At 47.7% G+C, this 14,516-nt stretch overlaps 1 protein-coding gene across 2 annotated transcripts in view; it reads left to right on the top strand.

The window, feature by feature from the left end:
• The window catches only part of LOC106561882 (MAM domain-containing glycosylphosphatidylinositol anchor protein 1), a 471,396-nt gene that overhangs the window by 141,347 nt on the left and 315,533 nt on the right, over positions 1-14,516 (top strand). For both annotated transcript variants that reach the window (XM_014126165.2, XM_014126164.2), the window contains exon 4: positions 13,940-14,114. In XM_014126165.2, the coding sequence (XP_013981640.1) occupies positions 13,940-14,114 (175 nt within the window). The remainder of the gene's footprint in view (positions 1-13,939; positions 14,115-14,516) is intronic.

Below are 14,516 nucleotides of genomic sequence, written 5' to 3' on the forward strand. Positions count from 1 at the left end.
CCAGGTATCTATCTCTTCATCACTCACTATCCATCCATATCTCACTACTCCCGCTCTTTCCCTCCAAACAACCCCAAGAAGTCTCCTTCTCTCCACTCCTTTTCTCCCTCATTCTTCCCCCGTTTCTTTTTCTGTCGCACGGATTGAAGCGCAACGTGTTTGTCCTCTGCCTCGGCGCTGTGGCAATGATCCACAACAAACATGCATAATGAGCACCTGCACTCGGCGGGTCAATACAGTTTAACCAATCTTATCCATAGATAAACCGGTATTATGCAGTAGAGGGGTCTCGGATAGCGGGAGAGGGGGTTCGGATAGTGGTAACGGTAGCATTATCTATGTGTGCACTATGGCAGAGGGATGGATATTTGGATGGAGCAGTTGAAAGGCTTTGTAGTACTGCAAAACTTAATAGTGGAAGACACAGATTAAGCGTAACCCTGGACTAAAAAGCACTTCCAAAGGACAATGTCAATTGAGCATGCTTTTAAATCCAGGACTAGGTTTAATCTGTGTCTGGGAAACCGAGCCTACAAGTACAGGGCGCTATGCTATTGCTAGGTGCCTTTCAGGGACTTAATGGCCGCTACGATTGAGAGAGCTGCCTTAAACTAATGGATTAAATAAACTAAACAGACAATAGTTGACATGTAGAACCCAAATTAAGTCTATATTGTATTCAGATAAATTGTATTTTCGGTTAGAGTTTAGAATCGTGGGGCTCCACAGGCTGGTTTCCTAGACAAGGATTAAGCCAAATTCTGGACTACAAACCATGCTTAGTGGAGAATTTCCATTGAAATAGCTTTTAAATCTAGGATTAGGCTTTGTTTGTGTCCTGGAAGCCAGTCCCACATATCCATATTTTGTTATTGGCCAAGAGGTTTGACTGAGTGGACACAGACCTTCTGTCTAAGTGTTTTGTGTGAGAATTTTCACTTTAGGACCAATGGAAAAGTCTAAAAATGGGCGATAGGCATGAAGAGTTTAATTGAAGTGACTCCTGTCTCAAGACCTGCTGTGCAGCGTTGTGTAGCACTGAGGGGATTGGGAGCAGAGCAGCAGAATAAGGATTTCCATATTTGATGGACTAATAAAGCACTATTATTCTGTGAAGAACCATTGAATCACGTTCACATCCGAACCCCAGTGTTCCGAATCCCCTGTTGAATCCAACCTTGCAGTCTTACGTTCTCTAGGGCTTATTGTCTCTTCTGTATGCAGTACCCATAAGAACATTAAAAAAAATATTTGGTGAATGAACTGAGTTTCATTCATTTCTTAACTTTAGTTCTTCAAATAATTCACAGGAAAGCAGGGAGGGGGTCTGTGATGAAAATACACTTTCTGTTGAACTGCGAGACTCGTTACATCTCCCTACTCTGGCAATAAAGGAAGGAAATAGAGGAAGATACTGTACGCTGGTGTGCCATAGCTCCTCAACAGGGAACTCTGGAAAAAGAAAAGCTGGCGAGGAGAAAGAGGGTGATGATTTTCCATGACTCATGTCAGAGAGAGAAAGACTGCTGCTCTGCTATGGCGTTTATCTACTTACAGTGTATTTCTCTTTCTCCTCTCTCTTCCAATTCCTCCTTTTCTCTGTCCCGATCTCTCTCTTCAACTTCCAATGTGTTTCTCTGCTCCTTTTTTCTCTCACTTCTCTTTTCTCTCTCTCTCTCTCTCTCTCTCTCTCTCTCTCTCTCTCTCTCTCTCTCTCTCTCTCTCTCTCTCTCTCTCTCTCTCTCTCTCTCTCTCTCTCTCACTCACTCACTCACTCACTCACTCACTCACTCACTCACTCACTCACTCACTCACTCACTCACTCACTCACTCAAGCTTTATTATTTCACACAGGGGTGAAGTTTCCCCTATGTACAAATCTAGGATCAGCTTCCCTCCCCCAACCTTGAACATTAGTGGGAAAAATGCTGAACTGACCCAAGATCAGCGTCAATGCAATAACAACACCTATTTACCTATTTGTTTGTTCCTTAAGAGATTCTTTGACATCTGACACCAAGTTGCTGGATAACATTCAAATCAAATTTTATTTGTCACGTGCCGAATACAACAGGTGTAGACCTTACAGTGAAATGATTACTTACAAGCCCTTAACCAACAATGCAGTTAAGAAAAAAGAGTTAAGAAAACATTTACTAAAATTAACTGAAGTAAAATGTAAAAAAAAAAAGAAAAATAGAAGAAAAAAAAAAGTATGACAACAATAAAATAACAGTAGCGAGGCTACTGCAGGGGCACCGGTTAGTTGAGGTAATTGAGGTAATATGTAGGTAGAGGTAAAGTGACTGGAATCCTGGAATGTATTCCAGTCTGTGCTAGCAAAACATTCCTGTAGCTTTGCATCTGCGTCATCTGACCGCTTCCTTATTGAGCGAGTCACTGGTACTTCCTGCTATAGTTTTTGCTTGTAAGCAGGAATCAGGAGGGTAGATTTATGGTCAGATTTGCCAAATGGAGTGAGAGGGAGAGCTTTTTACACGTCTCTGTGTGTGGAGTAAAGGTGGTATAGAGTTTTTTAACTCTGGTTGCACATTTAACATGCTGGTAGAAATTAGGTAAATGGATTTAAGTTTCCCTGCATTAAAGTCCACGGCCACTAGGAGCGCCACCTCAGAATGAGCATTTTCTTGTTTGCTTATGGCCTTATACAACTCATTGAGTGCCTTCTTAGTGCTAGCGTTGTTTTGTGGTGAAAAATAGACAACTACAAAAAATATAGATGAAAACTCTCTTGGTGTATAGTGTGGTCTACAGCTAATTATTAGATACTCTACTTCAGGCGAGCAAAACTTCAAGACTTACTTAATATTTGATTTTGTGCACCAGCTGTTATTTACAAATAGACACAGACCTCCACCCCTTGTCTTACCGGAGGCAGCTGTTCTATCTTGCCAATGGACCGAAAACCCCGCCAGGTTGAAAGTTCCTTGGTGTCCACATCTCCAACAAACTAACATGGTCCTAGCACACCAAGACAGTCGTGAAGAGGGTGCGACAAAACCTATTCCCCCTCAGGAGACTGAAAAGATTTGGCATGGGTCCTCAGATCCTCAAAAGGTTCTACAGCTGCACCATCGAGAGCATCTTGACTAGTGTCGTCACTGCCTGGTAAGGCAACTGCTCGGCCTCCCCCTGCAAGGCACTATAGAGGATAGTGCGTACAGCCCAGTACATCACTGGGGCCAAGCTCGATGACTTCCTGTCATCTATATCAGGCGGTGTCAGAGGAAGGCCTTAAAATTGTTAAAGACTCCAGCCACCCTAGTCATAGACTGTTCTCTCTGCTACCGCACGGCAAGCGGTACCAGAGCACCAAGTCTAGGTCCAAGAGGCTTCTAAACAGCTTCTACCCCCAATTCATAAGACTCCTGAACATCTAATCAAATGTCTACCCAGACTATTTGCATTGCCCCCCCTCTTTTATGCCACTGCTACTCTGTTATTATCTGCACATAGTCACTTTAATAACTCTACCTACATGTACATATTACCTCGACTAACCGGGGCCCCCGCACATTGACTCTATACCGGTACCCCCGTACAGTGAGGGAAAAAAGTATGTGATCCCCTGCTGATTTTGTACGTTTGCCCACTGACAAAGAAATGATCAGTCTATCATTTTAATGGTAGGTTTATTTGAACAGTGAGAGACAGAATAACAACAAAATAATCCAGAAAAACGCATGTCAAAAATGTTATACAATGATTTGCATTTTAATGAGGGAAATAAGTATTTCACCCCTCTGCAAAACATGACTTAGTACTTGGTGGCAAAACCCTTGTTGGCAATCACAGAGGTCAGGCGTTTCTTGTAGTTGGCCACCAGGTTTGCACACATCTCAGGAGGGATTTTGTCCCACTCCTCTTTGCAGATCTTCTCCAAGTCATTAAGGTTTCGAGGCTGACGTTTGGCAACTCGAACCTTCAGCTCCCTCCACAGATTTTCTATGGGATTAAGGTCTGGAGACTGGCTAGGCCACTCCAGGACCTTAATGTGCTTCGTTTTGAGGCACTCCTTTGTTGCCTTGGCTGTGTGTTTTGGGACATTGTCATGCTGGAATACCCATCCACGACCCATTTTCAATGCCCTGGCTGAGGGAGGGAGGTTCTCACCCAAGATTTGACAGTACATGGCCCCGTCCATCGTCCCTTTGATGCGGTGAAGTTGTTCTTTCCCCTTAGCAGAAAAACACCCCAAAGCATAATGTTTCCACCTCCATGTTTGACGGTGGGGATGGTGTTCTTGGGGTCATAGGCAGCATTCCTCCTCCTCCAAACACGGCGAGTTGAGTTGATGCCAAAGAGCTCCATTTTGGTGTCATCTGACCACAATACTTCCACCAAGTTGTCCTCTGAATCATTCAGATGTTCATTGGCAAACTTCAGACGGGCATGTATATGTGCTTTCTTGAGCAGAGGGACCTTGCGGGCGCTGCAGGATTTCAGTACTTCACGGTGTAGTGTGTTACCAATTGTTTTCTTTGTGACTATGGTCCCAGCTGCCTTGAGATCATTGACAAGATCCTCCCGTGTACTTTTGGGCTGATTCCTCACCGTTCTCATGATCATTGCAACTCCACGAAGTGAGATTTTGCATGGAACCCCAGGCCGAGGGAGATTGACAGTTCTTTTGTGTTTCTTCCATTTGCAAATAATCGCACCAACTGATGTCAAATTCTCACCAAGCTGCTTGGCAATGGTCTTGTAGCCCATTCCAGCCTTGTGTAGGTCTACAATCTTGTCCCTGACATCCTTGGAGAGCTCTTTGGTCTTGGCCATGGTGGAGAGTTTGGAATCTGATTGATTACTTATGTGGACAGGTGTCTTTTATACAGGTAACAAACTGAGATTAGGAGCACTCCCTTTAAGAGTGTGCTCCTAATCTCAGCTCGTTACCTGTATAAAAGACACCTGGGAGCCAGAAATCTTTCTGATTGAGAGGTGGTCAAATACTTATTTCCCTCATTAAAATGCAAATCATTTTATAACATTTTTGACATGCATTTTTCTGGATATTTTTGTTGTTATTCTGTCTCTCACTGTTCAAATAAACCTACCATTAAAATTATAGACTGATCATTTCTTTGTCAGTGGGCAAACGTACAAAATCAGCAGAGGATCAAATACTTTTTTCCCTCACTGTCAGCAAATGCTAGGAGTGGTGGTAGGAGTCTGGCGCAGAGAGCAGAGGTAAGGAGATAATGTGTTTATTCCGTAACACAACAAAAACGGTTGACGCCAACACAACTGGCGTGAAATGCGAAGTGCCCAAAACAACAGGTACACAGCACGCACATAAAACAACACTAGTCGATTGCCAGCACATCCAATAACAAACACAACAAACACAACGAAAAGGAAAAAGGGATCAGCGGCGGCTAGTAGGCCGGCGACGCCGAGCGCCGCCTTCGGTGGGATTCGTGACAGTACCCCCCCCCTGACGCGCGGCTCCCGCAGCACGCCGCCACCGGCCTCGAGGGCGACCCGGAGGACGAGGCGCAGGGCGATCCCCATGAAGGCGGTGGAATTCCCTCAGTAGTGGGGGGTCCAAAATGTCCCTCCTAGGTACCTAGCACCTCTCCTCCGCGCCATACCCCTCCCAGTCGACGAGGTACTGTAGGCCCCCCCGAAGTCTGGAGTCCAGAATGGCACGTATCTTATACGCCGGGGACCCCCCAATGTCCAGCGGGGGTGGAGGAACCTCCGGCACCTCACCTTCCTGCGTGGGACCAGCCACCACCGGCCTGAGGAGAGACACATGAAACGAGGGGTTAATACGGTAGTAAGATGGAAGTTGTAACCGGTAACACACCTCATTTATCCTCCTCAGGACTTTAAACGGCCCTACACACTGCGGACGCAGCTTCCGGCAGGGCAAGCGGAGGGGCAGGTTTCGAGCCGAGAGCCAGACTCGATCCCCTGGTGCAAACACAGGGGTCTCACTGCGGTGCTGGTCAGCGCTCTTCTTCTGCCGTCCACTCGCCTTAGTGAGTGCGTCTTGGACAGCTCTCCAAGTGTCCTTCGAGCGCTGCACCCAATCCTCCACCGCAGGAGCCTCGGTCTGGCTCTGGTGCCATGGAGCCAGGACCGGCTGGTAGCCCAACACGCACTGAAATGGTGACATGTTGGTCGATGAGTGACGTAGGAAATTTTGGGCTATTTCTGCCCATGGGACGTATCTCGCCCATTCCCTGGGCCGGTCCCGACAATACGTCCTTAGAAACTTACCCACCTCTTGGTTCACTCTTTCCACCTGCCCATTACTTTCGGGGTGGAAACCCGAGGTCAGGCTGACCGAGACCCCCAACCGTTCCATGAACGCCCTCCAAACTCTGGACGTGAACTGGGGACCCCGATCAGAAACGATGTCCTCGGGCACCCCGTAGTGCCGGAAGACATGGGTGAACAGGGCCTCCGCAGTCTGCAGGGCCGTAGGGAGACCGGGCAACGGGATGAGACGGCAGGACTTCGAGAACCGATCCACAACGACCAGGATTGTGGTGTTCCCCTGAGATACGGGAAGGTCAGTGAAGAAGTCCACTGATAAGTGCGACCACGGCCGCTGTGGAACGGGGAGGGGGTGTAATTTCCCTCTAGGCAGGTGTCGAGGAGCCTTGCTCTGAGCGCAAACCGAGCAGGAGGAAACATAAAACCGCACGTCCTTACCCAAGGTGGGCCACCAGTACTTTCCCCTCAGGTTCCGCACTGTCCTCTTGATCCCAGGGTGACCCGAAGAGGGGAGATTATGGGCCCATCGAATCAATCGATCACGGAGACCAAGCGGCACGTACTGAACACCTGCCGGACACTGCGATGGTGCAGGTTCCAACCGTAACGCCCGCTCGATCTCCGCGTCCAACTCCCATACCACCGGAGCTACCTAGCACGACGCTGGGAGGATGGGAGTTGGATCGATGGCCCTCTCCTCGGTGTCTTATAGGCGGGACAGTGCGTCAGCCTTCGTGTTCTGTGAACCTGGCCGATAAGAGATAGTGAAACGGAAACGGGTAAAGAACATGGCCCACCTGGCCTGACGCGGATTCAGTCTCCTAGCTGCCCGGATGTACTCGAGATTACGGTGGTCAGTCCAGATGAGGAAAGGGTGCTTAGCCCCCTCAAGCCAATGTCTCCACACCTTCAGAGCCTTAACCACAGCTAACAACTTCCTGTCCCCCACGTCATAGTTCTGCTCCGCCGCCCCGAGCTTCCTAGAAAAGAAAGCGCACGGGCGGAGTTTGAGTGGCGTGCCCGAGCGCTGTGATAGCACGGCCTCCACCCCAGTCTCGGACGTGTCCACCTCCACTATGAATGCCAAAGAGGGGTCCGGATGAGCCAGCACGGGAGCGTCGGTAAACAGCTCCTTCAGGCGACTGAACGCTCTGTTCGCCTCTGCTGACCAGCGCAAGCGCACCGGACCCCCCTTCAGCAGTGAGGTAATGGGAGCAGCAACTTGACCAAAGCCCCGGATAAACCTCCGGTAGTAATTGGCAAACCCTAAAAACCGCTGCACCTCCTTTACCGTGGTCGGAGTCGGCCAATTTCGCACGGCTTTAACACGGTCATCCTCCATCACCACCCCCGAGGTGGAAATGCGATACCCCAGGAAGGAAACGGCTCGTTTGAAAAACTCACATTTCTCAGCCTTAACCTGTTGGGGATAGGGGGCAGTATTGACACGGCTGGATAAAAAACGTACCCGATTTAATCTGGTTACTACTCCTGCCCAGTAACTAGAATATGCATATAATTATTGGCTTTGGATAGAAAACACCCTAAAGTTTCTAAAACTGTTTGAATGGTGTCTGTGAGTATAACAGAACTCCTATGGCAGGCCAAAACCTGAGAAGATTTCAAGCCTGAAGTGGCCTGTCTGAGAAGTAGTGTTTCATCTTGGCTCTTTTTATTGAAGACTCAGGATCTGTGCAATAACGTGACACTTCCTACATCTTCCATAGGGTCTCAGAGCCCGGGAAAACGTTGAACGATATCGAGGCAGGCTCTGGCTGAAACACTTTATCGCTTTTGGCAAGTGGCCACTCAGAGTACTATGGGCTTACGCACGTGCCCGCTTCGACCGAATGCTTTGTTTTCCTTTTGTCTGTTTATCTAAACGCAGATTCCCGGTCGGAATATTATCGCTTTTTTATGAGAAAAAAATTGATTTTAAACAGCGGTTGACATGCTTCGAAGTACGGTAATGGAATATTTAGAATTCTTTTGTCACGAATTGCGCCATGCTCGTAACCCTGATTTAGCCTTTAGGATAGTGTCTAGAACGCACAAACAAAGCGCCGCTGTTTGGATATAACGATGGATTATTTTGGACCAAACCAACATTTGTTATTGAAGTAGAAGTCCTGGGAGTGCATTCTGACGAAGACAACAAAGGTAAGAACATTTTTCTTAAAGTATATCTGACTTTGATGAGTGCTAAACCTGCTGGGTGTCTAAATAGCTAGCCCTGTGATGCCGGGCTATCTACTGAGAATATTGCAAAATGTGCTTTCACCGAAAAGCTATTTTAAAATCGGACATATCGAGTGCATAGAGGAGTTCTGTATCTATAATTCTTAAAATAATTGTTATGCTTTTTGTGAACGTTTATCGTGAGTAATTTAGTAAATTCACCGGCAGTGTTCGGTGGGAATGCTAGTCACATGCTAGTCACATGCTAATGTAAAAAGCTGGTTTTTGATATAAATATGAACTTGATTGAACAAAACATGCATGTATTGTATAACATAATGTCCTAGGGTTGTCATCTGATGAAGATCATCAAAGGTTAGTGCTACATTTAGCTGTGGTTTGGGTTTATGTGACATTATATGCTAGCTTGAAAAATGGGTGTCTGATTATTTCTGGCTCGGTACTCTGCTGACATAATCTAATGTTTTGCTTTCGTTGTAAAGCCTTTTTGAAATCGGACAGTGTGGTTAGATTAACGAGAGTCTTATCTTTAAAATGGTGTAAAATAGTCATATTTTTGAAAAATTGAAGTAATAGCATATCTAAGGATTTGAATAACGCGCCACAGGATTCAACTGGCTGTTGAGCAAGCGTCCCACCTAGCCCATAGAGGTTAACGTACAGGTCATTCTCCAGCAGTCGCCCAAGCACCTTGCGCACCAGGGAGACATGCACGGCGCGGGTGGCGGAATAGATCAGGATGTCATCAATATACACCACCACCCCCTGCCCGTGCAGGTCCCTGAGAATCTCGTCAACAAAGGATTGAAAGACGGCTGGAGCATTCTTTAACCCATACGGCATGACGAGGTACTCATAGTGGCCCGATGTGGTACTGAATGCGGTTTTCCACTCGTCTCCTCCCCGGATACGCACCAGATTGTACGCGCTCCTGAGGTCCAGTTTCGTGAAAAAACGCGCTCCGTGAAATGATTCCACCGCCGTAGCGATGAGAGGTAGCGGGTAACTAAACCCTACTGTGATGGAATTTAGACCTCGATAATCAATGCACGGATACAGCCCTCCATCCTTTTTCTTCACGAAAAAGAAACTCAAGGAGACGGGTGACATGGAGGGCCGAATGTACCCGTCTCAGAGATTCCGTGACATATGTCTCCATAGCCAATGTTTCCTCCTGTGACAATGGGTACACGTGACTCCTGGGAAGTGTAGCGTTTACCTGGAGGTTTATCACGCAATCCCCTCGTCGATGAGGTGGTAATCGGGTCGCCCTCTTTTTACAGAAGGCGATAGCCAAATCGGCATATTCTGAGGGAATGCGCACAGTGGAAACCTGGTCTGGACTCTCCACCGTCGTCGCACCGATGGAAACTCCCTTACACCTGCCTGAACACTCCTCTGACCACCCCCTGAGAGCCCCCTGTCTCCACGAAATATTAGGATTGGGATTGGCCAGCCAGGGAATCCCCAGCACCACCGGAAACGCAGGCGAATCAATGAGGAAGAGACTAATCTGTTCCCCATGATCCCCCTGCGTTACCATGTCCAGTGGCACCGTGGCCTCCCTCACCAGCCCTGACCCTAATGGTCGGCTATCTAAGGAGTGCACGGGGAAAGGTTGGTCCAACGACACCAGGGGAATCCCTAGCCTTAACGCGAGCCCACGATCCATAAAGTTTCCAGCTGCGCCTGAATCGACTAGCGCCTTATGCTGGAAAGAGGGAGAAAACAAGGGGAAAGTTACTAGTACGAACATATGACCAACAGGGAGCTCTGGGTGAGGTTGGTGCTTACTCACCTGAGGTGGACGAGGAGTGCTCCGCCTGCCATCCCGATTCCCAGAGGAGCTCCCCCAGCACCGGTCGGCAGTGTGTCCTCTCCGACCACACTGGGTACAGGAGGAGCCTCCTCCTCCGGTTCCCCTCGACGCGGCCCCCCCTAGCTCCATAGGGATGGGAGCTGGAGGGCCTGGAGGTGGAACCAACAGGGCCCAGTCTGGACGTCCGCGGGCAGCCAGCAGGTTGTCGAGACGAATGGACATGTCTATTAGTTCATCCAGTGAGAGGGTAGTGTCCCGACAGGCTAGCTCCCGGCGGACGTCCTCTCTGAGGCTACACCGATAGTGGTCCATCAGGGCCCTGTCGTTCCACCCCGCTCCAGCAGCCAAGGTCCGGAACTCCAGAGCAAAGTCCTGTGCGCTCCTCGTCTCCTGCCGCAGGTGGAACAGCCGTTCACCCACCGCCTGGCCCTCTGGTGGGTAGTCGAACACGGCCCGGAAACGGCGGGTGAACTCGGGGTAGTGATCCCTTGCCGAGTCTGGGCCATACCACAATGCGTTAGCCCACTCCAGGGCACGTCCCGTTAAGCAGGAGACGAGGACGCTTACGCTCTCCTCTCCCGAGGGAGTCGGACGAACGGTAGCCAGGTACAACTCCAACTGCAGCAGGAACCCCTGGCACCCAGCCGCCGCTCCATCGTACTCCCTGGGGAGAGCCAGGCGTAGGGGTCCGGACGCTGGCGGAGGGGTATATGGGGGAAGGGGAATTGGTGCTGGGGATGCGGTAGGAAGGCCACTCCTCTCCCATCGGTCCATCCTCTCCATCATCTGATCCATCGCTGAGCCGATTCGGTGGAGAATGGTGGTATGATGGAGGACCCTTTCCTCCATCGATGGGAGAGGAGGGGATGCTGCTCCTGCTGACTCCATAGCTGGTGCGGGATTCTGTCAGCAAATGCTAGGAGTGGTGGTAGGAGTCAGGCGCAGAGAGCAGAGGTAAGGAGATAATGTGTTTATTCCGTAACACAACAAAAACGGTCGACGCCAACACAACCGGCGTGAAATGCGAAGTGCCCAAAACAACAGGTACACAGCACGCTCATAAAACAACACTAGTCGATCGCCAGCACATCCAATAACAAACACACTCTGACGCAAATAATCCCGCACAAACCTGGGCAGGCTACACAGGCTTAAATAACCAAAAATCAAGAGAACCAAATGAGGAACAGGTGCAAACAATCAGACATACCAAACAAAAAGGAAAAAGGGATCAGCGGCGGCTAGTAGGCCGGCGACGACGACCGCCGAGCGCCGCCCGAGCAGGCAGGGGAGCCACCTTCGGTGGGATTCGTGACACTCACTGTATATAGTCTCGCTATTGTTTTTGTTACTGCTGCTCTTTAACTACTTATTACTTTTATTTCTTATTATTATTTGTATTTTTTCAACTACATTGTTGGTTTGGGGCTTGTAAGTAAGCATTTCACTGTACCTGTTGTATTTGGCGCATGTGACTAATACACTTTGATTTGATTATCCATGTCGTTCAGCTGTTAATGTCTCGTTGGTGGGATAGTCTTGATCGGAGCTCATCCATTTTGTTATCCAATGATTGCCGTTGGCTAATTGGACTGATGGTAGAGGGGTATTACTCACTCACCGTCAGATTCTTACTAGGCACCCCGAACTATGTCCCCGATGTCTCCGTCTCTTCTTCATGTAAATGTCGGAGATATGGGCCTTGTCGGGTGTCTGAAGTAAATCCTTTGCGTCTGCCTCGTTAAAGAAAAATCTTTGTCCAGTACGAGGTGAGTAATCGCTGTCCTGATATCCAGAAGCTCTTTTCGGTCATAAGAGACAGTGGCAGAATCAAATAACGTGAAAAAACACACAATAGCACAATTGGTTAGGAGCACGTTATACGGCAGCCATCTCCTCCAGAGCCATCTCTACAGTCTAGGGTCAATTTGATGGCTGTAACCCAAATGGCACTCCTGTTGACCAGGAGTGCATTATAATTTATATTTAGTCAACCAGGCATACACACACATAAAGAACACAGCCACACACACGCACTAACCATCGACAGTACACACACATACACAAACCATTGAGTCACTAATTATTGACAACAGGGTCCCACACCTAATTCCTCACCTTACCCTCCTTGTCCGATCAATGAGAAACAGCTGTCTTCATATGCACAGACAAACAAACCTGAATAAACAACGAGGAGTGTTTAAAAGCGCCCAGCTAATCCTATAATCCCAAGTGTGCGTTCTAATTTACACGTCCCAAATGGCACCCTATGCCCTATTTAGTGCACTACTTTTGACCAGGGCCCATACGGTATTCCATAGGGCTCTGGTCAAAAGTCATGCACTAAATAGGGAAAAGGGTGCCATTTGGTACACTACAGCCTACACATCCCCTGTTCCTCAGTCTAGTGCTATGCTATTATAGCCCAGCTCACACTGTTATCAGGAATGACCTCTCTGATAGTAGGAGGATGAAGTTAATTGTCCTGTAGAGGTTGATATGAAAGTGTTTAATGAGGCTTTAATTGGTATTCATTTGTTTAATTGACATTGATCTTTGTGATAGTGTTGATCAAAGATCAACGTACAGAGGTGGTGGGTTTTTATAGGCTCTTGGTTGTCTTTTTTTACTCAAAAGAGCTTGGTTTTTAGCATGAAAAGCATGAAAGCAGTTATCTGCTTTTTCACAAGGTGAAAATAATGAAAGCAGTAAACAAACTGAACAAAGTGCAGAATGGATATTACAGTGAAGTATGCCAATTTAAACATAACCTGTCTACACTCTTAGAATAAAAGGTTCCAAAAGGGTTCTCCGGGTGTCCCCATAGCAGAACCCTTTTTGGTTCAAGGTAGAACCCTTTTTGGTTCCAGGTAGAGCCTTCTATGGAAAGGGTTCTACATAGAGCCCAAAAGGGTTCTTATACCTGGAACCAAAAAGGGTTCTTCAAAGGGTTCTCCTATGAGGACATCCAAAGAACCCTTTTAGGTTCAAGATTTTAAAAAGCATTTATTAAGAAGGTAGTATCTCCATTTCTATCTTTGTCAGGAGAAAGGCCCCTAGGCCGAAACGTGGACTGCTATGTCCACCAGAGCACCTTACACTTTTGCCCCCCGTCTCCCAGATGTCAATACCTTGAAAGCGCTTCTCGTTTCAGATATTTTATTGTGAAGCATATAATACATACAATTAAACAGTGACGGGATCTTGTTTTATACATAAGACAATAAACATAGGATGAATAAACAAAATAAGTACATCAAAAATGGTATGCAGAGAAAAGGAAAAATCACATGACAGACAACCAAAAGAACAAAAGTATTCCTACCCAACACCGTAAAGAGGCACCCCTGGCAAGCTCCCCTCTCCCTCTCAGGCACTCCACATCTCCCCCGCAGCTGCCTCCACCCAGCCCCCCGCATTCCTCCCACCCAATTCTAATTGCTCATGGATAAAAAAGTGCACGTGGTTCTATTTTATTCAGCTGATATATCCTAAAGGTAGTGGAGGAAGGGTTGCCAATTCTTTTCAAATTTGGTCATTTGGGAGAAGCACTACAGAAAAGTGAAAGATCAATGTTTTTGGCTGGGTATAGTATATATTCACTCTATACTATAGTATACTATACTCTGAGCCTAACTAACCAACTCAATCCCTCTCCCTTGCCCCCTGCAGGTGCGGTGGACCAAGACGGCGGGAAGTGCCTCTGACAAGTTCCAGGAGACGTCCATCTACAACGAGACGCTGCGCATCGAGGGCATCCAGCGGGTGCAGGGCGGCCGCTACTACTGCAAGGCCGACAACGGGGTGGGGGTGGCTGCCATCAAGTCCATCCGGGTAGACGTGCAGTGTAAGTCGGCAGGGAACGCCGCGATCGATCCCTCCACTGCCCCCTAAACCATTCCCAGAATGAGTCATTCTCAGAATTTATGTCTGGAATTTGGAAGGAACTTGGCAGGAAAATGGTGGCAAATTTCTAAATGGGAATGAGCTCTCTGGGAGTATCTGTTAGGGATATTTAGATGGTAAAATGGGTGGAGGTTTTGATATTGAAGTTGTTAGCTTTGGGTGGGAAAACTTCAAAGGGACTAGGGCACGTGTCAAACTCATTTCACGGAGGGCTGAGTGTCTTCGGGTTATTGCTCCTCCCTTGTACTTGATTGATAAATTAAGGTCACTACTTAGTAAGGAAATCCCCTCACCTGGTTGTCTAGGACTTAATATATATATATATTTATTTTTTAAACAGGAG

Source organism: Salmo salar, chromosome ssa11 (genome assembly GCF_905237065.1).
Source record: "Salmo salar chromosome ssa11, Ssal_v3.1, whole genome shotgun sequence".
Classification (NCBI taxonomy): domain Eukaryota; kingdom Metazoa; phylum Chordata; class Actinopteri; order Salmoniformes; family Salmonidae; genus Salmo; species Salmo salar.